We start from the raw sequence: 27496 nt of genomic DNA on the forward strand, positions 1-27496 counted from the left end.
TACCACCCTCCCTCATACACCTTACTTGGAAATGCCTGAACTTTCGCTGCAACTCAGCAACTAGGGGGAAACCGAAAGTATCAAATGAGCTCAAAACTTTCGCTTTCGCTCCTACGAGGTCACTTAATTTTTAGTTAAGGACTTCTGCATTTATGTTTACGGCGAGGTGTTTTTGTCTAGAACTTTTATACACTTCATTATATTATCTGGCTACTGCATTGTGATTAAAATCATTTTAGAAGCTTGAGCAGCATCAGAATAAAATTTTGATATATAGTTTTTCCGTTTGCAAGGTGGGGACGTGATTAAACTGTTCGAGCCACTTTTCACATGTAGCTTATCTCTGACAAGTTTTGTTCTCGTTAAGACACAGTTTGTGTTGAAGATGGAAGAAGGAGCTAAGATGCACATGAAAGAGTGGCTGATAGCTCAGATAGAGAGTGGGAAATATGAAGGACTGTGCTGGGAAGATGAGGACAAAACTATGTTCAGGATCCCGTGGAAGCACGCAGCTAAGAAGGACTACAAACAGACGGCGGATGCAGCTCTCTTCAAGGTCAACACTTTGAGTCTGTTTCATACTCTAAAACATATCATGTGGATTCTTGTGAATTCAGTTGAAAGTTATGCTCAAATGTAATTTTAGCATGTTTAGAATGTATTATGAGGAAGAAATGAATCCAGGTGTAGACTGTGAAGTCAGTTGGATAAAAACCCTATTTATTTATTTGAGGCTTATAACAAGTCCATAAATAAAAGATAAGACCTTTGCACATTGTACCATGTTGAGCTACTAACTTCGGTTTGTAATTAGGCCAGTAAGTAAACTATAGCATAGTCCAGCCTGTTCGTTGTCTTGCTAATCAGAAGTATTTTTCTCCTTTTAATCTCGCACACAGATGCAACATTAATTGCCTAACTATTTTAAAATATTTACAAAGAATGCTTTGTAGGCTACTACTGCGAAGCTCTGTGCTACTAAACATTCCTTTGAATCCTGATCAGTTATCACGTTGCAAAGGTGTCATTGGTTTCAAATAGCCAAGAGACAACAGTGTTTCCCACGTATTTATACAATTTAATTGGGTATCCAAACAAAATAGATTTGCCTGCATCCAAAAATATTGATTTTGTATTCATTATCATTATTATTATTATTGTTATTTTACCCTCATTCAAAAGTCTGAAAATATAGTTGAATTGTGGTTTACTTTGAGAAGTCTCTGGAATGATGCGTTCAAGTGCAGTCATAGATTTAAAAAATAAAACCAACACTTTTATAATAAGACGTTACCTCGTCCTTGCAATGCTCTGTTGCAAGGCAGTGTTGCATTAAGTGTTGAATACTGGTCCAAGAATAATACATTTATAACCCGTGGGGAACACTGTCAAGAGAACGTTTCTTTACTTATTTCACTGAGAAAATAAAGTGAAATAAATAATAAAGTATCACTTTTCTGTTTATATTTAGTATTTCTAGAGTTTAGAGTGTTGATACTTCAGTGCTTCTTAACAGTCACTAGGAGGCAGGCAAGCTTGAGTGAATGAATGTATCAGTGAATCAAAATATTATTCTGTTTATTCAAGCTCTGCTGGTTTCATTCACTTAAAGGTATTTAGTATAGGTATTTTATCATTAAGTAACGTAAATGATAAGGTTGTTAGTTTCAATATATCCTAAATTTCAAGTCATCACAATCAGAACCATTTCAGAACTTATGAAACAGATGTGGAACAATGCTAACCTGAAGAGAGGTATCCATTTCAACCCCCATGCTTTTTGTATGTTAGTGCATGTAATGAACAATCTGAAGAAATTATTCAATAATAGTTCAATAAACTCACAATTTCAAGACAGATTGGTGACATTTTAAATTTTAAATGAAATTATTTTCTTCTTCTGTGTGCATTTAGTTTTCTGCTTTGTCAATGCTTTGGATGGATTTAGTTAATTAATAACAGAACAACATATATTTCAGTGATAAATTCCCTGTTGAAATAGGTGTATATGTGTTTAACCAGTAGTTTAACCAAACAGTTTTTCATTAAATCATGTTTATTTATTTACGTATAAGCATCTAATATTTCAATCTTCACATTCAGGCCTGGGCTGTGTACAAGGGCAAGTACAGGGAGGGGAGGGATAAAGCTGACCCCACCATGTGGAAGACCCGTCTCCGCTGTGCTCTCAACAAGAGCACAGACTTCCAGGAGGTCCCTGAACGCAACCAGCTGGACATCACTGAACCCTATAAAGTCTACCTTATCCAGCAAGACAATGTGCCAGCCGTGCCAGCCAGGCCAGCAGGTGAAAATCAAGAAAATGTTCCTTTCACATCGTCTTATTGATTATATCTGAGCCTTTGAGCAGTGGTGTTCTCTTTATACTCCTCAAAAAATTGCACCCCATAGGAGAGGAAAAAGGTCAATCAAAGCAAACAAACAAGGAATGAAATGCTGTATTTACATAATGAGCAAAGGTTTTAAAGTTTTTTACCTTTTCATCAGCTTCCATCAGCTTTTCGACAATATAAAAAACTCATTTGTTGTATTAACTGGACTCTTTTGGGTGTCTTTCTAACTTGATACTATCTGAATCTTTCATTTGTTCTCATTTTTGTTCCCACTTGTTGCTCCTCAGAGTCTCCCCAGACAAAGGATCAAGTGATCATCCAGGCTAAGAGGTCTCCAAAGAGCCCCGGTTTTCTGGACAGACAGGTATTCTAAAAAAACATAGAGCCAATAAGCTATAAATTGAGAAACTCTATCACTGAACTTTACCTAATTTTGGTTTCTGTTTCTGTAGCTTCATTATCAAAATGAATCATTTCAAGCATGTAAAGAAGAAGAAGAAAAACCATTGACTGGTAAGGGCTACACACACAAACTGGTACTGTTCTATAGAATGGTTATGGAGGATCATCCCCATAGATGTCAGAAAGGCAATCCTCCTCTATGGATTCAGCAGTAATCTTCAACCATTCTGCTTTACAACCACCACCAATATTTAAGCAGAGTCTACCTGAAACCCTCAAAGCAAAGAATAGTAAACTCAAATGATCAAGTCATCAAAAATGGTCAAAGAAATCCAAATCCAAATATCCATGTGTGCAATCCAAATAGATGGTAAATGGACTGTACTTGTATAGCGCCTTTCTAGTCTTCCGACAACTCAAAGCGCTTAACATATCGCATTCACACACAGATGGCAGAACTGCTCATCAGTACAAAGAAACAAATTAATCATTCACACCCCGAAGGCACAGCCCTCAGGGTTCAGTATCTTGCCCAAGGACACTTTGACATGCGGGGTGGGGGACAACCTGCTCTACCACTAAGCCACAGCATGATAACATTTGTCTATTTACCTAAGTAAATGTGTAAGTCTCATATGGGTTGCTAAATGGGATAAAGTCAGCTACAAGTGTAAGATATTCTCATTAAGCCCAACGTTGGCGCTTTTTTGTGTCCCCTCACAGTATGTGAGATAATGATTGGGCAAATGCAGACACCAATTTGGGTGTGCATCGGTAAAAAGTGGATCCCAAGAGGAATATTGTTGATTACCATGTGAGTGTGGCTATATCTATTCAATTCAATTCAATTTTATTTATATAGCGCCAATTCATAACAGATGTTATCTCATAGCACTTTGCTATAGAGCAGGTCTAGACCGTACTCTTTATAATATTAATTACAGAGACCCAACAAATCCCACCATAAGACCACGTAGAATTTTTTTTAATTAATACATTTTTTTAAATAAATAGTAGAATAGTAATTGTAGTGTTAATATTAATAAATTAGTAATAATAGGAATGACAGCTATAGGAAAAATAATGTCAGCATCAGTAACTTGGGTGTGCATCGGTAAAAAGTGGATCCCAAGAGGAATATTGTTGATTACCATGTGAGTGTGGCTATATTTTATGGGTTAGCATTAGCTAGCGTGAAAATTTAAATATTTTTTTAGCCATGCTAGTGGCATGTCTCTAGGAATTGCAGTGTCAGTTTGTCGGTCCACCACTGTGGTCTAGACTGAAATACCTCAACAACAATTAGATGGATTGCCATTCAGTTTTGTACAGATGCCCATGGTGTCCAGATGACGAATCCTAATCGCTTTGGTGATCCTCTGACTTTTCCTCTAGCGCCACCATGAGGTTCACATTTCTGGTTTTGAGTGAAATGTCTCAACAAGTACTGGATGGGATGCCGTGAAATTTGCTGCACTCTTTCATGTCCCCCTCAGGATTAATTGTAATAACTTTGGTGACACCCTGATTTTTCATAAAAAATTTTATTTTTCCAGTACTTTGGTTTATGACAGAATACCTGCAAAACTAATGACATGAAGCTATACGTATGTTAGCATGCTGACATTAGCATTTAGCTCAAAGCACAGCTGTGCCTATTGACAGCCTCACAGAGCATGCTGTAGACTCAGTCTTGTTTGTTGGTTGTTTTTTGTTTGAACCTTTCAGCTTAGTTGGATTTCTTGGTTAGCTTGGATACTGGCAGATTAGTTCTTAGGCTGGTTGTAGGTGCCTAGGTGGTGGAGAAAAAGTGCTCCCCTACCACTCGCCTTCTATGGGGGTTAAATCCCTGGCTGCTGTGCTTCTGGCTTCAGAGTATTTTTGGGTTAGAATTTGACAAGGGAACATATGTCTTGTCACCTAATAGAAACTCCTACTGTGTGAATGGGATATCGTTGTAGAGGAAATAAATAAAAAAGTTGTTGTAGTCAAAGTAGGCCCTGTTTCTTCCAATAAGGACCCCTACTTGTAGTTGGCCTTGGCCCAATCATAAGTTTAAGTACCTGTAAGTGTACCATGTGGGGCGGGGCTTGGGAATTTTTGCTTTCAAGAGCCACTTGTATCCCATCTTTGCTCAATCTTTGGTCCACATGGGCAGACATACCTGGGGCTTACATGGATCCAATGAACAAATATTTATGGACGCCATTTGATTTGCTCAAATAGAAGCTGTTGATTTTTTTTTAAATCAACAGCAAAAATCTAATCTTGTAGCCCCCTGTGGGGTCCCAGTATCCATACAGTATTGAGAAAGTAGTGATTGAATAATGTCTCTATTCTGCTTTAGAGGATCTGCTGAGGGAGCACATGTATTGTGAGTTCACAGGAAATAAACCTCAAAATCACAGCCCTGCTCCCTTACCCTTCCTCAGCCCTACACTTACTATATCAGGTAAGAACACTTATGGGATTATGCACAAGAACAAAACCAAGTGAACACATCACTGGCCTTTGCACTGTATGACCTGGAACACAAGTTGCATTTTGTGTGTTCAGACCTTCGTATGCAGGTGATATTGTTGTACCACGGCCAGAGGGTGATGAAAGTAACCACCAGGAGCCCAGATGGGTGCTTCATCCTGCAGGGCTGTGTCCCCTTGGGAAACGAACGGATCTACGGGCCCTGCACTGCCCAGCAGCTCTCCTTGCCTTCCCCAGGCTCTGTGTCCCTGCCGTCATGCATAGCTGAAGCAATGAACCGACTTCTTTGTCATCTGGAGAGGGGTGTGCTATTATGGGTGGCCCCAGATGGGGTGTTCATCAAGCGGTTCTGTCAAGGCAGGGTATACTGGAGTGGCCCCATGGCCCAACACACTGACCGACCCAACAAACTGGAGCGAGAAAAGACCTTCAAACTGCTTGATATACCCACATTTCTCAATGGTAAGGCAGTGCATGCATACTTTAACAAAATAAAAAAAACACAATAACAGCGACTAAAAAGCAGATTGAATTCATTACCTACCAGTTAGTCATTAATCTAGCTGGAACAGAATATGAGACTTCATAGAGAGACAGATTGTTTGGAATACTTGGGAGAAAAAATAATGACAAATGTCACATCATTGCTCTATGCAAAGAGGCAATATGTTTATATGTCAAATCTGCATTTTCCAATATAAAATGTTTGCGTGCAGGGCTCCAGAGGTGTTTACAGGGGAAGGGACCTACACCTTCTTATGAAATTGAGCTCTGTTTCGGAGAGGAATATCCAGACCCCAACGTACCTAAAACCAAGAAGCTGATCATGGCGCAGGTGGGTGGAAAAGGTGCTAAGAATTGCTCACCTATTTTTTATGACACTTTTATTCAGTGTTCTTTATGGCACATTTACCCTGGATGCATATGTGTAGATTGTGGTTGTAGATACAATGTCATATTTCAGTTTCTGATTTTATATATGCCCTGAAAATAAAGGACAACACTGTTGTCTCAACATTGTTGAACGCTCCCTTTAAAATTTCTATTTTATCATATTAGAAAATGTACAGCATTCTGAGCCCAAATTGGCTCTTCATCAGGTACATATTCCTCTGTCCTTCTTGGGAGGATGAAATCACAATTACAGTTTTTTTGGACTTGGCACCTGGACAAAAGGATGCACGTATGAGGCAACCAAAAGAATGTTTCACTCTCTCTCATATCTGCAGGTTTTTGTCATTTATATGTGTGTCTTTTCTTTTAATGTTTCTATTAAGTGAGGGAAAGCAGAGTTACACTCAGACTAGAGTGATGTGAACAGGTGTCAGTATAATTTACTGATTATATTAATTTACTGACAGGTTTGATCCACCATGTAAATTTCTCAAATGCCAAACACCATCAGCTTGGACTTACTTATTACTTATTATTATTGGACTTTTTATGACATGTTGAAAAGTATGTAAACTCTTTGATCAACAATACAAGCAGAACCTGATAATTCCTGTGAATGCTCCCTGCAGTAGTATTTTCAACCACCAGTAGAGGTCCTCATAAGCATGCTGATTGTGTACTACACTGTGTCCTGCTGGCCAGGTGGTGCCCTTGTTTGCAGTGGAACTTCTACAGAGGTTCAACTTGGGAGAGACTGAGGAGGTACGTCCAACTCTCACCTCCAACACAGAGGGTGAGAAGATGTAGGAAGACAGGAAAAGCTACCCTGCACCAGGGTAGCCATGAACAATATACAAGTGGATTATTGAAGCTTTATTCCTTCCCTGTCATCATCATGAAAGACATCCTAAGAGCAGAGCAGAAAAATACAGAGTGTCATCACTGGATAAGTATATATGATGGAGAAATGATGGAGGTGGTGCATCGTAGACCTAGTATTTGCAATGCATAAAGGAAAAGTCAAAGTAATTTCCTTTATTTTTACCATATATTGATTTTTTTCACGTCCACCATGCAGCTAGACTGGCAAGAGCTATCACCTGCTGTTAAAGCAAACATCTTGTTTAACCCAATAAAACATGCTGATAACATACTGTTAATGTAAAAAAAAAGCCTGCATTTTTTGTTAACCCCATATTCAGCATATGTATTAAATGATAATTTAAGAGTATAGTACTTTACAACACATGTAGAGAATAAATTGACACCTTTCATTAAATCTATAAAGCTTTTTTTCCTTTATTTCTAGCGAACATCATATAACAGATTCACAATTTTTAAAAATATACATTTTTGTAGCTATAACATTTAAAAAGAAAAAATCAACAGGTAAGGTTCTCTTTTTGAAAATAAAATAAAATAAAAAAACAAACACAAAAACTAAAGTGAGAGAGTGTGCTGAATCAGAGGAGATACCCGTATCTGAGTTTAAAATACTTTCATCATTTTCCCTGCCTTAAAACATATACAGTACGTAAAAAATGAGATGGGAACAGAAGCGTACAGTACACAGGGGTCAAGAGTATTCACAAAGCATCATGTTCCAACGTGTTATTAGCACCATTACTCTTCAGCCATACTGCACTTTTACTCTTTCCATCATTCAGTTTTTAATGGAAAAACACCATGAGTGTCGAGGCGATGTGGCACAGACCTGTCTGTGTGGGTGGGATTGTCTGTTACGCAGTTTTCATTAGTGTTCTCCCTTTCTCAGAGATAATGTTAAGAACATATTGGAGGGTAATGCCTTGACGAACAATTGTTTGAAATGACTCCCAGTGATGAGAATAAAAAAGGCGAAGAGTTTCTCATACATTCACCTTGCCTGCCCAGGCCGACACGTAGGCATCGGCTCAGCAAGAAAAAAAAATGCATTGCGAAATTGACAGAGAGATTGCATTAAATCTGTTTAGCATATTTACTGTATATAACATCTGTAATGTAATATATATAGTCAACTTTTGTTCATATATATCTGCACTTCTTCAATAGTGTTTACTTTCATAACACTGATTGAAAATTGATACCCTGCAGAAAACACTGTCAGTAAGTAGGTGTGTGGGACAACCATTACAAAAACAGAGTGAACACAGACAAGTGCTTGATTGTCTTACTAAATGTCTTCAGTGTGTCTGTAAGGAGCCATCCAGAGATACTCAGCTGCTGCTCCTTTCAGGGCTGTACTAAGTAAGGTTGAGGAAAGGAAAGGAAAGAAGGGGTGCAACAAGGGCTAGCCTAAGTTGGACTAGGTTAATATTTTGGGCAGCAGTGTGGACACCCGTAAAGTGTGTTTTCTATTGTTTTTTATTCCTTCCCTGCAACCCTGCCTTGAGGTCTCTCCATTGTTTGTCTTGGTGGGTGCAACAGAGACAAGGAGGGTGTGTATGTGCTTATGTGTGTGTGTAAGTATGCATGTTTACGTATGCATTTCCAAGTTTCTACTGCCACTTCATTAGCTTGGAGCCATGAGGTAAATCCAGGAGGCTTTCATCAGTTCCAGGTGGGGGAATTGTGTCCGGGGCAGACCAGCGCCGTTTGCGTGGACGCGGCTGCTCCTGAGTGGGAGGGACTGCAGCCAAAGCACGTGGAGGGGTCAGCGTGGTAGGAGGTGGGTGGTGAGGAAGAGGGGGAGGAGGAGGTGGAGGTGGCATCTCCTCCCTGTGCGAGCTGCTGGACTCTCCTGCAGCCCTGGAGGGGAGTTGCATGCGATGGGCCCTGGAGCCGGTACGCGTGTGTGTCCGGTGGGTTTGGGTGGGTGTGGGGGTGAGAGCCAGACAGACGTCCCCCTCCACGAGCTGGCGGCAGGGTAGGCCATACAGCTGTGTGGTTCTCTGGGGACAGCAAGAAGACCAGCCTCGGTCCTGCACAAAGAACGGATACTCCACCAAGACCTTCAGTAACTCCTACACAAAACCACAACATTGTTATACACTCAACCAAGAGGTCTTTCATGTCTGCCACTTATTATCACCACAATCTCACTTTGGTGTGTAATAATATGTGTAAGGAATTACACTGATCTGGCCTGTTTTCATCTGAGAAGATCAAGGCAACTATAGCCTCAACTGTGACTGATTTGCATCCACACTCATCTTGTCATGCAGTTATTCCTTAAATTATTTCTGATAATGCTGTAGTGTAGAGTGTAAGCTGAAGCATATATCTAAAGAGAAAGCTGACCTGAGTGTTGCGGTCTGTGAGGTGGACCTGCAGGTGGCTGAAGCCTTGTGTACTGCTGGGGGAAATCAGCAGCACAGTGCAGGTGCTGAGGTGGAACTCTGGAGAGGTATCTGCACTCCTCATGAAGTCCTCGGTCCGCAGCTCCTCCACCCGCTTTAACCGCCCACTGGCCAACTCAATCAGAGAACCCTTGGTGAAGTGAGGTAGGAGCGCAGGGGGAGATGGGTGAAGGCCCGGGGATGAGGTGTGAAGATGGGAAGGAGATAACTCTCTCCCTCTGTCTCTTTCTCTGTCCCGTCGCCTCTCGCGCTCACTGTCTCTTTCTTGGTCTTTGTCATGTTGTAGGTGCCTCTCTTTGTCTTTACCTCGCTCCCTGTCCCTTTGTAGGACTTTGTCTCTTTCTTGGTCTCTGTCCCGGTCTCTTTCCCGGTCTCTTTGTGTCCTGTCATGGCTGTTAGGCAGACCCAGGGGTGAGTGAGGTGAGTTCCTTAGATTGTGCTGCCTGGGGCCTGGCTCCCTGTGTAGGTTGTACAGAGGTGTTCCTGAGGGGCTGTAGAATGGGCAGGCCTGGGCCTGAGGGCTGGGGTGGCACACTGATCCCAAGGAGTAGTAGATCTGGGCTTCAGCTGGTGTGGCCCCTAGGGGGTCCAATAGTCCCCCTCTACCTGCCCTGGGGACTGGTCCCAGGGGATGGGGACTGGGAGAAAGTAAATTGGAGCTGGTCTTAACTATCCCATGCGGATGTCTGTCCTGCAGTGAGGAATGTGGCTCAGGGCCCTCCTGAGCTTGAGAGTCTGACAAAAATGGCCCTCCAGAATGGACACGGGATGTTAGATCCTCCTGATGTCTCCGTCCACCGTTGGTATGGGAGCTGTGTGGGTTGACGTCCAGCCTGATTCTGCTGCTATCGTTCCCATATTCTCCTGTGAGCAGAGGCCTGGAGGTTGAGGCAGTCCTGCTGCCTGGCCCATCCAGGCCGTTCGGCCTCTTGCCCAGGTACCTGTGTCTGGCTTCAACTAAGCTTGGATCTTGAGTGTAGAGAGAGTGGTGGCTAAACAAGTACGACGGGGTGAAGAGAGAGGAGCTATTGTCCCGCCGCCCGCTGTTAATGTAGGACCACATTTCTCTAGAATCGGCTGGGAAGGGAGTCTTAAAGGAGGAAGTGGAGGAGGAAGATGGGGAAGGTGGCAAGGAGAGGGGCCCTTCCCCTCTAAGCCACCTGGAGTGGTGGGGCAGGGCTGTGGAGAGAGGATCATCTCTCCAGGCAGGAGACCCTGAGCCCCTCCTCTCACCGACCTGACCTGGGAAAAGGGGGAGAGAGACAGAGGGAGAGTAGCTCAGGTGCCATGGTAGGGGCAAGGGGAGGCCTGGTGCTGGAGCAGGAAGGGGTGGAGGAGTATGTAGGAGATGGAGGTTTGGGTTAATCTGAGCTCGGTCCCTGTCGCTGGCCTCCCTGCTTCCCTCCCCTCCCCCTGCACTGGACCGACTCCGGAGCGGCACAGGGGGTTTAAACTCATCCAGGGGGACGTGGTGTTCTGTTGATCCTTGCCGAGACTCCCTCTTCTTTGGAGGGAGGCACTCTTTGCCGCGGTCGGGGCTGGGATTCATGGGTGGGCTCCAGCGGCAGTGGGGGCCCCCTGTGTGTGGGTGTAGGCTAGGTCACATGGGCCTCACGGGAGAACGAGGGGCGCAGACAGAGGGGAAGGCTGCTACACAGCATCACTGTCAGATCACTGTTGATTCTTTTGTACTGAAGCACCACTCACCTAGGGAGAGGATGAAAGAGGACAGAAAAAGAGATATGGTAGGTAAAAAAGAGGGAGAGGACAGAGACAGAAGTAAGGGAGATTAAGAGTGAACATAGAAAAAGGACAGTCTGTCTGGTTAGGTATGCAAACAAACATTTAGCTGCATCAGACAGATGGAGAGAAATCAGCCAGAGACTCCCTCATATAAACTACTTTAAAAAGGTTAGAAACCCTTAGCTTTCTGATAGCTGTCGCTAATTAGTCATTACCTATGTGCACTGCGGTGGGACTGAAACTACCCAACTTACTCGTTTCATTCAAACACATTACTCCCACATGTGGGCTAAAAATACATTTTGCAGCCAATGAAGTTTAGAGGCAGTGCAGTATGTGTGTAAAACACACACACACACACACATAGAGCACTCACAGCAGGAGAGTTTTCATCTCTGACTCTCAGGGGATGATTGGAATATGTTGATGTGTTTTTGTACCACTTTCATGAACCACCCCCACGACACCCCCGGGTGTTCTCTATATTCTATAAGCTTACTACTAGCACCCCCCACCCCTTCTCTTTCAGACATACACACGGACAGCAACAGACACACAAATACTCCCTCAGGCGGCTGTACTTACTCCCCCAGTGATAAGCAAAGCTGGTCACCACCCACCCAAACACTGACAGAAACACTGTTGATATTACCACCAGTTGTTGTGGATACAGGATATGTGTCTTTGCATATTAATTATGTGGCACAGCAGGGTTGTGGGGAAATGTGTGTGACTGTTTGTGTATGTGTGCATGCATATATGCCATGTTTGTGTGCATGTGTAACTTTTCTTTCTGGAAGCAATGTGTGAATGTGTTTATTTGTTTAGGTCTTTGTGTGCGTGTGTGTTTGTGTTTGTGTTTGAGTCCTCGAATGTGTCAGAGATTTTGCAGCCTTGTTTCATTCAGTGAGAAGTGCGGGGGAGCTCTACTAATGCTTCTCCAAACGTTTTAAATGAGCTCTTTTGAAGTGATGGTTGCCGCGCCGCCAGCCCAGCTGTTCCCTCCACCACCACCACCGCCACCACCATCGCTGCTCCCGCTGCCGCCACAACACCACAGCACCATGCTGCCACTCAGCTCCGCACTCACCCGCATGTCTGTCTCAACAGCCTACTAACTCCCTGCCGTCTCACCATCCACCCCACTGTCACCATGGCAACTCACACATCCAGTCGGTTATAGAGGTTAGATGGGGATACTCCATGGAGAGGCGGGTAAACTGTTGCTCATCAAGTGACTTGGTCCAAAAACAGAATAAGTGTTAGAGTGGAGCAAGCTGTTTGTGCATCTGAGTGGAAAACTGAAAACTGGGCGGTGAGAGGAGGGGGATTCATTGTCCCACACACTGACAGGACGGGTGTGATGGCGCAGAACGTGGGAAATGTTCATGATGGACAACTATTAGGTCAATAAAAATGCTGCTGTACAATTTAAGTGATGTATTTTCAGTTCAGCTGAAAGATATTGTGGCATTCTGTGGGCTGAAAAAACCCATTGAGCTATGGGCTTCATGAAAATTTATATTCTTGGCCTTCAGACGGCAGCAACAATTGGAAATCATTCATTATGTAATCCATACATGTCTTTATTTATAGTTTTCTATCAATAATTTTTCTAGAATGATACATTTTTTTCAAATTGATTATCTTATCAATCTATTAAATGTGACAACTGTTAATATCATAAGAGTAACATAGCATCAGTATTTGTACAGTTAAGCAATTTATGACTAAATAGAAAGAAAAACCTACAAATGTTTCCATTATGAAAAATATTTTTTAACAATTAAAAAAAGAAAAGAAGCAACAACAATACTTGAACAAATCCCACATGTAAAAGCTAAAGTAGAATCCAGATTTCTTAAATTGAAAAAAATCTGGTTTCAGTTTTTGTCCTCAAATGACTCTGAAACCCATGTCATTTCGACAGCTCTTATGAAAAAGGTTGTCAAAAAAGACTTAATATAAACTTGCCAAAAAAGTACAAGAAAACAAAGAACACAATTGTGCATGTGGAGGAGTTTGCAAAGAAACGTCTTCTAACAGAATACTCCTACACTGTGCAGACATGCACACAGAACTCGAGTTTAACTGGAGCTACTGTGGTCGTAGCATTTAAATACATCAAAACCGACAGATCATGGGCATAATGATATGACACATTCCTTCCAATGAAATACTTGAAAGACTTTTGTCTTGCTATGTAAGCATAAATGCAATTTATCTAAAAACTTCATTTCATTTTTTCCTTAATACTGATAAAAATAAAAAAAACAGTCTGAAACGGTTTGTTTATTAAAATGCAAAGTGCTTACATTCTTCAACTTGCTCTTAAGTAATTGTCAAATTTTACATATCTATTTGCACAGCTCCACCTCATCCCGCCTTTTCTCTACATGCATTTCTGTCAAGCATACCTCTATACTAATGACTGCAAACCTCAAAAAAATACTAAAGAATATTACACTCTAGTTTTGCATATTTTGCTATCAATGAAACATCGATTGATAATCCAGTAGTGCTAATTGCACTAGAAAAGCAGTCAACAACAGCTCTTTTAATCCAAAAGAGCAGTTAGAGAATGTGGGAGCAGGCAGACAGGTTGATGGAGTTGGTAGTTGTTGTGTTGTGATGTGAGACTGACCTTAGTGCGGGCTGAGTAGACGTCCCAGTGTCGGCAGTCATTCATATTCCAGTCCTCCCAGAGGGTCAACCCACTCCTCAGCTCCTCACTGTGCTACACTGCTCCTCCACAGCCCCACTGCCAGTTACAACACCCGCAGATAACAGCAGCCTCCAGCTACACACTGCCTCTGATCTCTGTACGCATGAAATAACACCAGCGAGCCCACCAAACTGAGGGAAAGAACTGAGAGCCTGCTATCTGTCTCTGTGTCTGTTGTGTATGTGAGTGTGTGTGTGTGTGTGTGTGTGTGTGTGTGTGTGTCAAGAGAGTGTGTGTGTGCTTGTGTGTGCAAAGGGCTGAGGAAATGAGTAATATCTAGCAGTGAGAAACATGTCTGCTATGCAGAGCCACACAGGCAGACCAGTTGCTGCTGCCGCCCACTTGCTTTAATCACTGTGAGGGATACAAACATGCATACACACACATATATGCGCACACAAACGTATACACACAAACAGTCAAGGATGCAGCACAGATTATATATTGGACGGTATATGCTGACTAGATGCTGCCTTTGTACTGTCTGATGTGATCCTTTCCACATAAGTTTCAACAGTCAAATGTATTTTTAACATGAAAAGTCATTAATCAGTCAGTTAGTTCTAAATCATGAATCTATATTTCTGATTTTCAGAAGACCTGTTGGCACATAAAAGAGAGGGAAGGATGGACGGGAGGCAGAGAGACAGTTGATGAGAGACAGGGAGGGTGGTAGGAGGCTCATCCTACACACACTCTCAAACTTAGGCTTTTGCTGCTGCCTCTGACTCAAAACTAAACCTCACATCCATCAAGCACACACACACACAAACACACACACGTACACACACACACTCACGCCATACGTGTTCTTTTTGTTTATCTGTAGTTTTCATCTGAATTTTGTCCTTTGTTCTCATCAAAGCACTTTGTGACGTACCTGTTGTTAAAAGAGCTTTTATGAATACATTTGATTTAACTTCATATGCACACACACACACACACACACTCACACAGGCTCATACGCTAACAGGAGCACTGCAGGAGAGCGTTGAATGATTTGCTTCAGTGATTCAGTCAGTGCAAGTGAAGTGTGTTGGTATGGCTGGTATGGCTTATTAGGACTGAATTGGTGAGAGCAGTGTAGTTCATTCACAGCAAGAAATCAGAAACCTGTCAGTATAAAAACCTTTTACAAAATAACAAACAGGCCCAAGATTGAAAATGCAACACTATGCAAATAACTCCGTCTGCTCCTCGTCAAAGAAACAGGGCCAAACCTCAATTCAAACAAGGTTATGTTAATTACCAGCGCAGAAATGCAATACAGGAGCGAGAACGTAAATTGGAGGGAAATAGGATTTAATGAAGCAATCAAATCATTATTGGTGGTTAACTGTAAAAAGCAATCTTTATGTTCTTTCATATTTCTGAGAGCAATTCATCCAACCTTCCTAACACAGAGCAAAATGTAGACTTGTGAATCCACCAACAGTAATTTAGAGGTTAACCTTGTGTCTAACTTCTCAACCTCAATGGAATGGAAAGCTAATCAGACTTGTAGGTGTGTACAGACACATCAGCTTGAAGGCCACATTGAAACATTCTCAAAGTGAAGCAACAATTGCCAAGAAAGTCTTCTCTGACATTTAGGAGAAGATTACTTTTATTTTTCAAAGAGAATGCTGTTTGAAGATGATATGCACTGAGGTTGTGTGGGCACGAGCGCTGTCTCCTCTGGCTTTTGTTGTACTTGTGTGGGTTCATTACAAGTCACAATTAATAGAAGATTAAGATAAAGATACATATTTTTAAATTTTGGAACATTTTGGATTAAGTTTAAACAATACAATAATGTGAGATTTGTTTTGGATTGTAGGGTCACATTGTAAATTTAATAAATATTCAGTCTCAGCAAACAAAAGTAACAACAATATCTAACTGTTAGGCTAAGTAAATTAGAAAACAATCATAAATATTATATGAAATGAAGAAAAATCCATCTGTTCATAATTGCATTAATTCATATTCAATTAAAAGGATCAATAGGCCAATAATTGCAGGCTTCTTACTCATTTATGAAAGCTAGTTTACTAACAGGAAACTCATTTTACTTTAATTCTTTTTTTAAAGATTTAAAAACTTTAACTAATTTGATTGTACAATTGGCAAAATGTAAAAATAAAGTTGCTTCTATAATAAACATGTTTCTGTGATCATAAGGTGTCGAGAGTTGACTTGGTAATTTTAATTAAACTGTCCAACAATGATTATACAAGATAACTTCCCACATAAATAATACATTTTTGAGTAATATGATTAAAACTCAAGGTCGCAAGCAAGCGAAATCATACATTGTGTATTCAAATATTAAAAGGAAATAAATAAAATGTGATGCAAAATAAAATAATTACTTTTTTAAAATATCATTGACACCTATGCCCCATAATCAGCATTTAGCACTCATAGATATAATTGTACAATATATCTTAAATATAATTCTACATAAATCATAACACTGGTCTGTGTTATAAATTTAGACATAATAGTCCAGTCATAGTGAAAGAGGAGGAAATTGAGCAAGGACCGGGTTCATCAAAGGGTGTTTACCACAATATGGAGACATAGAAATGACTGTTATGCTTTACTTATGCATGCATACATTGATATTTAACATATTGAACACACACACACACACACACACACAGGCAAACATCAACATGAGCAAACACACAGTGCAGTCATTCTGTGCTGTCAATCATTTATGGCACCACTGAGACATTTGGCGCACTCTTTCTCCCTCTCGTGCTTGCTGCTTCTGTCTGTCTCTCTCTCTGGCTTTGAACTATTTAATCTGTCCATCACAAACACACACACACATAGAGTTCTCTCAATCGCTTTGGCTCATTTGCTTATTTGAAACGGTCTTAACATTTTCTAAACTGTAAGTGTAATTGTCACAACTGTTTCATGGGACATCACAACTCTATTGCATGTCTGCAAAAGGTAGTAACTCACCCAAAACATTTAATGAAACATTCAAGCTTCAAAACCCAGTTATTGTGTCAGTAAATTGGCCAATGCCACCAAAATGAAAGTAGATTAATGTTTTTTTTCAACCCTGGAAATGTTTCTTATATACAAAAATCTGTTGTTCTACTTTTTGCTGACACTGACTGCTTACTGTACTATACAAGAATGTCAGTTTTGTCTAGCTGAATGCTATTGTGTATTGCACTGAGCTTTTTAGATTCAGATTTCAGCAGTAGGTAAAAGTTTATTGAAAAAAGTCAATACTGTACAATACTGTAGTACACAGAAAAAGGATATGCACATTTGTATGTGTACAGTACATTTATTTGTGTAGTAATGTGTTACATACTGTAAACAGAAAATTCACCTTTTATCTTTCATGTAAATTCATATACTGTCCCCTTGGCAGGTCATTTGCCAATTTAGCGGATATCACAAACATTCCATGTCATAGATATTTATGGAATATATATGTATGTCTGACAGATTTTGATAATTGAATGGATTATTTTGCATGCTCAAACAATGAAAGAATGTTTAGAAGTTGTGCAGAGTATTACAATTTCACTGAGAATCAACTCATCGGTTTTGATCAGCAAGCCATGTGCAAGCAGTTATTGTGCAAATTGTAGACAACTGTACGTGCCAAAACGTGCAATTTGCTTGAATGAATAAGACATTCAAATCAAACTAATTGTTCACAGATTTGAACTTATTGTTTTAAAAAAAATAATTCAAGAATTGAGCCAAAATGAATTAGAAAAACTGAACACAGGGTCAGGCCTAGACAAGAAAGGTCAGATTAGTCAGACTACACTCAAAAAATCATAGTGGTGGAAGTATAAAGTAGCAAAAGGGGTCCCACAAGTGAGACTTTAGAGAGTGGATTCACTATTCATTCTACTGAACACAGAACATGTTTCACCTTAGCTTCTGGTCCTTTTTTTAAATCAAAACGCCATTTTGCATTGCCCCCCATGCGTAACTTTGTATGGGATGTCTGATCACGTTTCAGGCAGAGCGGGGGATCTATGATGGACGTCTGATGCAGCAGAAATTTGTTGCTGAATGTAACAGATCTGAACAGAGGGGAGAGTAGAGGAGAAGGGGAGGGGAGGTAGAGGACACATCAGATAGATAGATAGATAGATAGATAGATAGAGAGAGAGAGAGAGAGAGAGAGAGAGAGAGAGAGAGAGAGTTGGAGTGATGGAGGGAAGGGGTGAGGGAAGGGGAGTACTACTAGTCTTGTGTGGAGCCGGGCTAAGCTGATAAAAGGGCAGGGTGATACGGGCAATAGCTTATTGGGCAAGAGGCCAGGTCAGGCTTTGGGGCCCTGACCCATTCTTCAACAGGATGAGCCAGCAGCCCTGCCCGCAGCAGGCTCAACCACAATGAGGATGGGCTTATGGCTCAGGAGTTACTATTAACACCCACACACACACACACACAAACACACAGAGTATGCTGCATGTACACAGAAAGGTAAACATGCACGCAAAGAGTCATTCAAAGATTGATTCTTTATGCAAATGTGCTCACTCGTGACACCTTCCTGTGGCAAAAATGAATGGAAATATCTGCTATTTTTGATTACGAATAAGATAAGCAGTGTGTGCAGCAAAATAAACAGGATATACCAACTTCTAAAAAGCAAGAGTTGTAAATATTGCAAGAACAGAGCTGATAGGAAGAGACTATGAATGATGCAGAGTAGAGGGTGGTGCCTGTAATGTATTGCTGGGTTAATCCCTGTGAATCTTAACAGGTACGGCCTAAGGCAGGCTTAGTATAGTTCTGAGAGGAAATCCCCCTGTGTAGTGGTACAGGCCATTAGCCCCTAGGGTATAAATAGGGCAGCTATGGCTCCTTAAGCTGGCTTTTACGCAATATCAGTTAAAAATATGACTTGACTAATTACATGCAGGTCAGCCAGTCAGCAGAAGCAAAAATTCCTCCAACTCATTTTCCTCTTCCTCTGACCATGGCAGACTCCCACAGTGTTCCTTTGTCTCTCTCTCTGTATGCAAATACACACAGACATATACTGCACATACAAGTATGCACGCAGAGGTCAGCAGGGAACAAGTGGAACTGTTAACAGGTATTCTGCAAACCTTGTGGCTGACATTTTCTAAGGCAGGTGTTGTTGTCATTCATTGACATTTAAGTGTCTACTGATGGGAGTTTCATCTTTGCTCTTTTCCATTGCCTCAATCTGATAATATGCCTCTTATGAGGCATCTGTACCAGCTATACTTTCAACCACAAAGATATGACTTTGGTTTCAATTTTAGGCATCATATTCATCACAAAGACATAAAAAAACATGAAACAAACATCAAATGTGCCACTATTGGTTAGGTGACAGCAATTCTTATGCAACTGCAGTGATGTCACATTCTACTGATGCACAGTCATGCTTTTGTATTTCCATTCTTGCAGCTCACTTGTTTGTTTGTTTTTCTAAATTAGTTTTCCAACTTTTTACATGCTCAGCTTCACTGACTCACAGGTAGCTGTCCCTCTCACTAGTTTGTGACATGATTAGCCCAACTCAGAGCCCTTGATGCGAGTAGTACTCTCACGCTATGAGATCAGTAGCTTACAAGGGGGGTTGAGGGTGGAGGAGAGGAGAAAGAGAGAGAGACTCAGCGAGCGAGACAAAGTCTGATGGGGTAGAAACAGCTTGAAAGAGCAAGGACAAGAGTGTGTGTGTGTGTGTGAAAGAGGAGGGGGATTACTTTTCATTCCAAAGATTTGTTGTCTTTGGCACTGTCCCCTGGCAACTGCCAGTCAAACTGGGTTACTGTTGGTTTTTTAGTTTAGCAGCAAAATGTCAGCAAGCTGTAAGCATAGCAATGGCATCTCCATGGAGAAAGCATGGCCAGGTCTCCCATTGGTAGCTCAAGTGCCATTCATTTTCAGAGAGACTGTCTAGACTGGCTTCATAGATACTGTCTGCAGTACCTTTATCACTGCTAGTATTCAAGGCAACATTGCTATACACTGCCATTATTGCTATTGCTCTACAACCCCTCCCACACCAAATCTGCTGCCCAGCCACACACGGTCACAGCCATTTACTCAACACATGGCTTTTGCTGTTTGTTATAGAGGGTGCTGCAAATTATATTGAATTAGGATTGAGTGGGTTTAATGATTATTTACAAAATGTAAATAGGGAGAGCCCCAGTCCCACTTGAGAGAGAACCTCAAATCACTCAGCTATTTGACAATCTCTGCTAATAATTACAAAAGAAGACGTCAAATTAAATTAGAGAAAGATATTTTGCCAAGTGATTTTAATGTTGGGCAGAAATCAAATGGATAGGGAAGCATTGCAAGGGTAGGGAAGGTAATACACATCCAACTTCAGGACAGGCTTTCAGGACACTATTGATGCTATAGGCTACAGGATGTCTCAGATGTTACACTTTCTGTACAATGATACCAAACCGATATTCTACAATATATTGTGTTTGTGCACATTGGGTCTGTCTGTACGAGGGAGCAGATTTACTTGTATGGGCTCCAGCAGGCAAAGAGGCAGGCCTGGCTGTGGGTGTAAGTGGTGGGTGGCAGGGTTGAAAGGTCATTGACCCCTATTGTAGATGAAGTGTGGAGGAGGAGGAGAACATACTGCTTGATCATACACAAGGGTTAGTCAGGGCCAAAGAAAACGATCTGTACGAACACAAAGCGAAGAAAAGCATCAGAAAACATACCGTATGCACACATACTGTACACATGTCTACAATTCACACGCAAGTGGATCTGAATGTAAATGCATCCTATGAAATACCACTTCCTGCACCTTCCTCTCATGGCACACCCTGACCGATAGGTGTGTCTGTCACCTTAAAGTAGTCTGGCATGGTGTCAATTGTATTCAAACACCTGCCTCTGTTTGGGATTTTTCATCACACTCCTGGCTCCCCGGCTGAGCTCCCAAGCCAATTCTCATACCCTTCCAAATGTGAGAGTGCTGATCTGTGAACAATGGTCATGGAGGTCCCCTTGACTGATTCAAAAATGCCATAAACACAGAACTAATTCACAATCAGCATATACCTCAGGAAAATTTTTGCAGTACCATTTAGTTGTAACTGTTTCCTAAATAACTTGCAGTGAGACAAGTTAATTATGGATATGGAGCCTTATATACCTGTGTTGACACATAGCAGATATACACATATTGCTTGATTTGTCAGTTCACTTTAGAATTATTTGAAATGGATGTTTCATATGCACTGTTAATTAAATGAAGTACAGTACAAGCATATGTTAGGGCAGCACAGTTTTTAGAAATGTTGCCCAACAGCAAGAAGGACAGGATTTGACTGCCTTTCCGTTCTGTGAGAGGATGATATGCAAGCCTGTGTTTTCCCATAGACGTGACTGTGAGTGACAGTGAGAGTGTTCATCCATCACACATCCTGCAATGAACTGCTGACTGTTAACCTGCTCTCTTCGGTTAGTAAAGAAAATGAATACATAAATAAGGTTATGTGGGGTTATGTAGCCTCAAATACCCCCTAAACTGCTGCGTCCACAAAGGGTTTCAATGGGTGAAAGACGGGAATTTTCTCAGAGCAGACATATAACATAAAACACACATACATGCACAACACACATGCACAGATGCATATAATCATGCAAATATAGTCTCTGCATAATTGTACACTTCACTCTCTAAGTTTTCCCTCTCTGTCTCTTTCACTTTCAGTCCCCCCACCTCACCCACTCTTGGCCTTCCTCTCTGTCTTTCCCTCTCACTCATCTGGCTGGCTTTGAGAGCACACACTCAACGTGGGTGAGAGTGCTAGAGTAGAGTATATGACTGTCAACACAAGGTGCAGGGTGTGCGTGTGTGTGTCTGCCTGTCTGTGTGGTGCTGTAGGTGGAGAGGCACAGCAGGGCGTGAAGGAGCGCTGTGATAATGACAGGCCATGCATTATATAACATGCAGATTGCATAAGGAGAAGATTATTTTAGGTCCAGATATTGAGGATGTATAAGTAATTTTTTTTTTACGTGGGTGTATAGCACTATGTGCACCTCTAAGTGCACAGATGTGTGTTTGTGTAAAAATGTTTCGAAATGTGCTCATTTTTGTGTTTCTTTCGAGGAGTGTGTGGGTGTTAGTAAACTAAAGTGTATTATGTGTTTGTAAGAAGGGGGCATGAATGTTTTCAGATTTCTTTCATAGCTATCTGCATATCAAAACAAGTATGTGGGAATGTTGGCACATTTGTGTACAGTGTGCATAAGGGTGTCTTTATTGCGAGCTCCCACTCATTATCACTTCTAGACTTCAGAGAGAGCCACTTGAAAAGGGCTGATTCTCCTTGTCGGGCACAAACCTCGTAACTTCCAGTTTGGATGATTTTCGTGTTTGAGCTTGCGTTGAAAGAACACATGCTCCTCTATGGGCTGAACAAGTTCTATGAATCTCTCTCGGCCACTCAGTCACAAGGTTATGGTCCTAAAGGATGTGTTGTGTGGAGTCACAGAAGTGAGGCAGAGCAGATAGAGTCTCCGTGTGCCACTGCATCCTCTGTGTGCCTCGCTCCATGCATGAGTGTGCCCCTGTAAAAATAGACCTCTTAAAGGGCCAGCAGCCACTCAACCTTTTCCCACAAGAGGCCTTTTCTGCTTTTCAGGGTGACAGTACTCCAAGAAACATGTGATGAGTGAACATGCTGTATTTCTCATTAAGCCCACAGAGACAAGTTGTAATTCTGTGTCTCAAAAGATATCGAAACATACCTACATTTAGTTTCTCTTCGTCATCTTTACATCATTCATGAGGGCACTTTTCTGGTACGTAGATAATCATAAAATAAAGCTCCAGATTTTGTCTTAGTAAGTTACTATAAAACACACATTAAACACAGGATATCTGGGTTTTGAAGCCACCTGACAACAGCTAGAGCCCCACCGTGGCACAAACTCTCACTGATACATCACAGAGTCCTTGCTTCAACATGTTAGCGACAAATCCAACACTAGAAACTACAAGAAAAAATTGCTCTTAGCTTATGAGGCACACTTTTTAATTGTCCCCTCAAAACGAGCATTTCTAGAAGCAATTTTTCAGTGACATAAGACTTCCTGTACACGCCAGCGGATCGTCCTCATAATTGAAATAAGTGAATTAAGTCAGCAGGGACAAATGATGTACGTCTCGCTTGAAAGACATCTATAGCTGAGAACTGTTTGAACCTGTGAAATGCTCCTATATGCAGCATATGGGATATTACTGCAGCAGAAGGACAGCGCCTGCTGTAGCAAAAATAGACATACAGAAATCATAATCATGCACACTGGCGTAGTATTTCCCCATCGAGAATGGCGAGAAATGAGGAAGGATTTGAGTGGAGTCAGTAACAGAACCCCAAACATAGCTCTGTGTTCCCAACACAACGATGCAGAAACAGACTTATTTAAAGTCCTTGACCAAGTAGTGTTATAAAGTTGTAATTAAAAATTAAACATGACATTTGAAGTTCTTCCAGTGCTTGTTTTCTCAGGTATCATGTACACTGATTGAATAAGAAGTTAGATTACAGAGGCCTGATGCACCTGCACCTACACATCCTCCCTTTGATTGCATTAGAGCCTTCCCAGACTTGCCCCCAACATCTGCACCACCTATTTTCTCTCTTCTCCTCCTCCCTCATTCGATCTCTTTCCAAATTTTCCCCCGACTTGACTAACCCCACCCTCACCAATCTCATATCCGTCCCTCCCAGTTTAAGCGGGCTCCTCCAGGGCCCCTGGCTATCTCTGGACCAGGGCTATTTAAGCCCACTGCTCTAATTCTGAAAGTCCTGGTCAGGCTGAGTGATGAACCTCCACCTCTCTCTCTCTCTCTCTGTCTGTCTCTGTCTTCCTCACATGCTCCTTGTCTCTGGATCAGTCACACTCTCCCTCTTGTTCACACTCTCTCTGTTATTCTCTTCCACGCGCACAAACACCCCCACACACAGGTGCCGACTTACATGAGCGTATACCACACGCTCATTCACACAGACATATTTTCCCTATAATTAACCCAGCTCACTCTCAGGATGACATGTACCTACAGTAACTCCTAAATCTTTTTCCTCACACACACACACACACACACACACACACACACACACACACACACACACACACACACACACACACACACACAGCACGGTCTGTTTATCCCTTCATTCAAAGTTGCTAACACACCTGCGCTCCCTCTCTCCCACACACACACACACACACAGTCAGAGGAGGAAGCGGTGTGGTCACATACCTTGCCGGGTGCCTTTGCGTAGCAGGTATCAGAGAGTTTACTCATTGGATCAGGCGGCAGCAGGCACGTAAGAATATCCAGTTTTGAGACTGGGAGTCTCTTCCTCCTCTCTACTGCTCAGCCTCCCCTCCCTTCATCCTATTCCTGCCTCTCCTCCTTCTCACTCTCTAAACGCCTCTTTGCTCTCTCTCTCTCTCTCTCCCTGTGAGTGCGCTCTCTTTCTCTCTCCCTAGCTTGCTTGATCTCTCCAACCCCCTCCCTCTCGCTTCCCTTCGCTCTAACTGAAACACACCTCCTATCTCACCCTTACAACTTCAATCTACACTCATCACTCTTACTAAGTCTCTCTGACACACAGTGACACTTGATAACTTTTTCTTTCCCCTGCCTAATATGCTCTCCCTCTCTCTCTCTGACTCTCTCCCTCTCTGGGAGTGTATAATTAGACAGAGCTCAGTGGTAATACAGTCAGGCTCATTGTGGGAGCCTTAGAATTGCTGCTCATGTTTGGCTGATAGCCCAGCGGCTTCACTCATTAACCTCCCTCGAGCTGCAGAATGGACCAGCCCACGGCTCGTGCTATTTGCTACACCTCAGCCTCTTAGCCCATCAGCCAATCGCAGCCCACAGGGATGATGAGAAAGGTTTCTCACCTACAGCACACAGAGAGCTAAACATAATCACTAAGTATTGACATGTTACGGCAGGTGATACCAGCTGGTCAAATGTGACACATTGATGATTTCATCACAGTCATAAGAAGTCATGTTCTCTTTTAGCTTAATCACTTGGTCATGATCTGCGTGCAGTGGCATCATGTGCCTTTCTTTCAAGCATGAAACCACAAAAGACCACTCACACATCTTTTTGTGAAACCACTGTGAGGTATGGGAATGTCCTGTGTAATGTAACAATAAGTCATATGCTCTTTTTACTGTACTGAACGCCCCAGTTCCCATCACATATGACCTGGCATAAACCCTCAAGTGAGGTTTTCTTTATCTCTTTGAGACAACTATGTAGGTTAAACACTGGCCGTTTTTGATAAGTTTTCTATTAGATTAGATTATTATTAAAGTGTTTATTAGGCTTAAATCATATTCAACCTTGTCTGAACTAACCTGCACTCTTACTTTGATGCCTTAAACTAGACCTGGGTGAGTACTTTCACTATCTTTTTGCCTTTGTCATCATGGGAAAAACATTTGACTCAGGTCCAGAGCTGGGAGTGTCAGGCCAGGCCAGGTCACATGAGCAGCTTACATGACTGGGATCTCTCTACAATACAACGTCAAAGGGAGTTGGAATCTACGACCTGCACCTGCTGAGCTGAAATTGAAACGAGACTTTTTATTTGCCTGTGATCACAGTCCTCCCTGGTGGATCAAGCAATTATCCATTTTTTACTATTAAAATTGGCATAATTCTTCCATTTGTTTTATTGTCCTGTTTGTGTGTCAATTGTATCCTTGGAATTCTGGACATGGCTAATATTGAATAAATAAATTAAGTAAGTAAGTATATAAAACATTGCTTGGCACATGAAGCAGTTGCCCAGAAACTCATATGTACATAGAACGATTTTTTGTTAAAAATAATAAATTAAGTTCTGGGTGTATTACATGCTGTTGACCATAAATAAATATCACCAATTCACAGGAGAGCTGGATACTGAAGCCTTCCAAAACAGCCCCTCACAAGCAGAAAAAATGACATAGAAAAAGGCAAAGAAAGAAAGAGCAGTCTATCAGTTAGTAAAAGTGGGCCTCTAAAGAAAATTCTGCCAAGGGCCTCTAAAAAGTTAAATCCAACTCTAAGTAACATGGTTCACTTATATTTTCTCATATTTGTACTGTATTTCATAATTTTTTGGGTTTAGGCAGGCATCATCAGGCTCAGATGGGTAACTCTAAAAATAAAGATAATCCATATCCCCCAAACAAAAGTGTCAGAGCCATGATTACAGCTATATCAGTGCCTTATAACTTTCATAGATCATATTCTCTTTCAGCATATTAATAGTCAGAGCTACTGAAAGCTATTACGTCCACCTTTAGATTTTGAGTCATAAGCTTTAAATGTCTATAGATACTTCAAAACATTTTAACAGATGTAAAGATATATGTATACTCTTAAGAAGATTCATTTTTGTTCTGTCAGCCGAACATTTTCATTAAATGTACCAAAAAAATTATCTAAATAAAATACCTTATAAAATTATTTCAACAAAAGGTCATCACCGATTTCATGTTGAGCAAGCATAATCTTTTGAAAGTTTCTGTTTGACTAGAGCCCAGGAGAAGGAGGGAGATTGTGATCAAACAACCAGAGAGAGTGGGAGGGTGTGACTACAGCACTTATCGAGAGATCACATGGTGTGTGTGTGTGTTCATATGCGTGCATGTATCTTTTGCTCTTGTGATCATTAGGCACTGCACAGGCTGAACATCTTAGTATCATTTCCTCTCTCCTTCTCTCTCTCCCATTCTCACTTCTGTATTCACACTACAACATCCTATAAACACTGATGTAAATAGAAGTGGGAAAAAACATCACTAGGCAGTAATGACAAATCACTTTACAGATACACAACAAATTTAGACGGGACAAAATCTGACCACCAAATCTGGTAGTTAAAGATAATTTTTGGGGGCTTTTTGCCTGTATTTGACAGGAACAACTGAAGAGAGACAGGAAATGTGGGAGAGAGAGGGAGGGATGACATTCAGCAAAGGGCCACAGGCAGGCCCCATAAATCTGGTAGCTGCCAACGTAAGAAATTGATACACAATGCCATCAGAATTTTTAATATTCATTATATGTTAAATAAATCAACAAAAACAATTATTTTATGACGTGTGTCAGAATCAATGATGTACAGTCAAAGAGTACATATGTGAATAGTGTGATGTAGAGTTTTGAAAAACAAAGTGACCAATCAGGGACTTTCAAGAGCGTAAACAGGCAGAGCACAAATGCCAATAGACTGATCAGAGGCCATCACACAGTCAAACACACCTTGACAAGCTTATAATACACAGAAGGGGTGTCAGGGTCTCTCTGGGTGAAACCTGACCCTGTTGACCCTGGAGGAAATTCAGCACCTCACCTTATTACAGTTTCAGATTCTATGGTGGTCCACAGAGCTTACAAGACTATAAAGGCTGATAGAAGACTATAATCCATTGAGAAAAAAAAAGCAACTGAGTTTATGAAGGCACAGTGAGTAAGTGGCAGTACCTCAAGCCAAAGATGGGGAATCTTTGACTGTAATTTGTGTGGACAAATGGAATCACACAAAGTGAGAAAAAGAGCCAATCACACTCAGCAG

The 27496-nt window shown here is 41.5% G+C and overlaps 2 protein-coding genes across 5 annotated transcripts; one reads left to right on the forward strand and one right to left on the reverse strand.

Annotated features, from left to right (window-relative positions):
* The first annotated feature begins 88 nt into the window (after nt 1-88).
* On the forward strand, nt 89-7423 carry irf10 (interferon regulatory factor 10). 2 transcript variants are annotated; one of them, XM_044212536.1, is made up of 8 exons: nt 89-556; nt 2104-2308; nt 2642-2718; nt 2807-2867; nt 5104-5208; nt 5313-5699; nt 5954-6085; nt 6834-7423. In XM_044212536.1, the coding sequence occupies exons 1-8, from the start codon at nt 386-388 to the stop codon at nt 6887-6889; spliced, it is 1194 nt and encodes a 397-aa protein (XP_044068471.1). In that variant the 5' UTR covers nt 89-385; the 3' UTR covers nt 6890-7423. The 2 variants fall into 2 exon arrangements, with proteins under 2 accessions (XP_044068471.1, XP_044068470.1); XM_044212535.1 differs by having other exon boundaries at nt 91-556; nt 5954-6072.
* Nucleotides 7413-25384, reverse strand: zmp:0000000926 (ataxin-1-like). 3 transcript variants are annotated; one of them, XM_044212521.1, is made up of 3 exons: nt 24166-25384; nt 9372-10667; nt 7413-9094 (listed from the first exon to the last, which is right to left on the reverse strand). In XM_044212521.1, the coding sequence occupies exons 1-3, from the start codon at nt 24208-24210 to the stop codon at nt 8630-8632; spliced, it is 1806 nt and encodes a 601-aa protein (XP_044068456.1). In that variant the 5' UTR covers nt 24211-25384; the 3' UTR covers nt 7413-8629. The 3 variants fall into 3 exon arrangements, with proteins under 3 accessions (XP_044068456.1, XP_044068454.1, XP_044068455.1); XM_044212519.1 differs by having other exon boundaries at nt 9372-11137; XM_044212520.1 differs by lacking the exon at nt 24166-25384 and adding an exon at nt 13818-17805 and having other exon boundaries at nt 9372-11137.
* Nucleotides 25385-27496: the final 2112 nt, after the last annotated feature.

This window comes from Siniperca chuatsi, linkage group LG10 (genome assembly GCF_020085105.1).
Source record: "Siniperca chuatsi isolate FFG_IHB_CAS linkage group LG10, ASM2008510v1, whole genome shotgun sequence".
In the NCBI taxonomy this organism is placed as follows: domain Eukaryota; kingdom Metazoa; phylum Chordata; class Actinopteri; order Centrarchiformes; family Sinipercidae; genus Siniperca; species Siniperca chuatsi.

Bases quoted from the DNA above. Each gene is read 5' to 3' on its own strand.
- irf10 (XM_044212535.1), top strand. From the start codon at position 386: ATGGAAGAAGGAGCTAAGATGCACATGAAAGAGTGGCTGATAGCTCAG. The intron at 557-2,103 runs GTCAACACTTTG...CTTCACATTCAG, and splicing joins CGGATGCAGCTCTCTTCAAG to GCCTGGGCTGTGTACAAGGG. The intron at 5,700-5,953 runs GTAAGGCAGTGC...GTTTGCGTGCAG, and splicing joins TATACCCACATTTCTCAATG to GGCTCCAGAGGTGTTTACAG.
- zmp:0000000926 (XM_044212519.1), bottom strand. From the start codon at position 10,979: ATGAATCCCAGCCCCGACCGCGGCAAAGAGTGCCTCCCTCCAAAGAAG. The intron at 9,095-9,371 runs GTCAGCTTTCTC...GGTTTTGTGTAG, and splicing joins TCACAGACCGCAACACTCAG to GAGTTACTGAAGGTCTTGGT.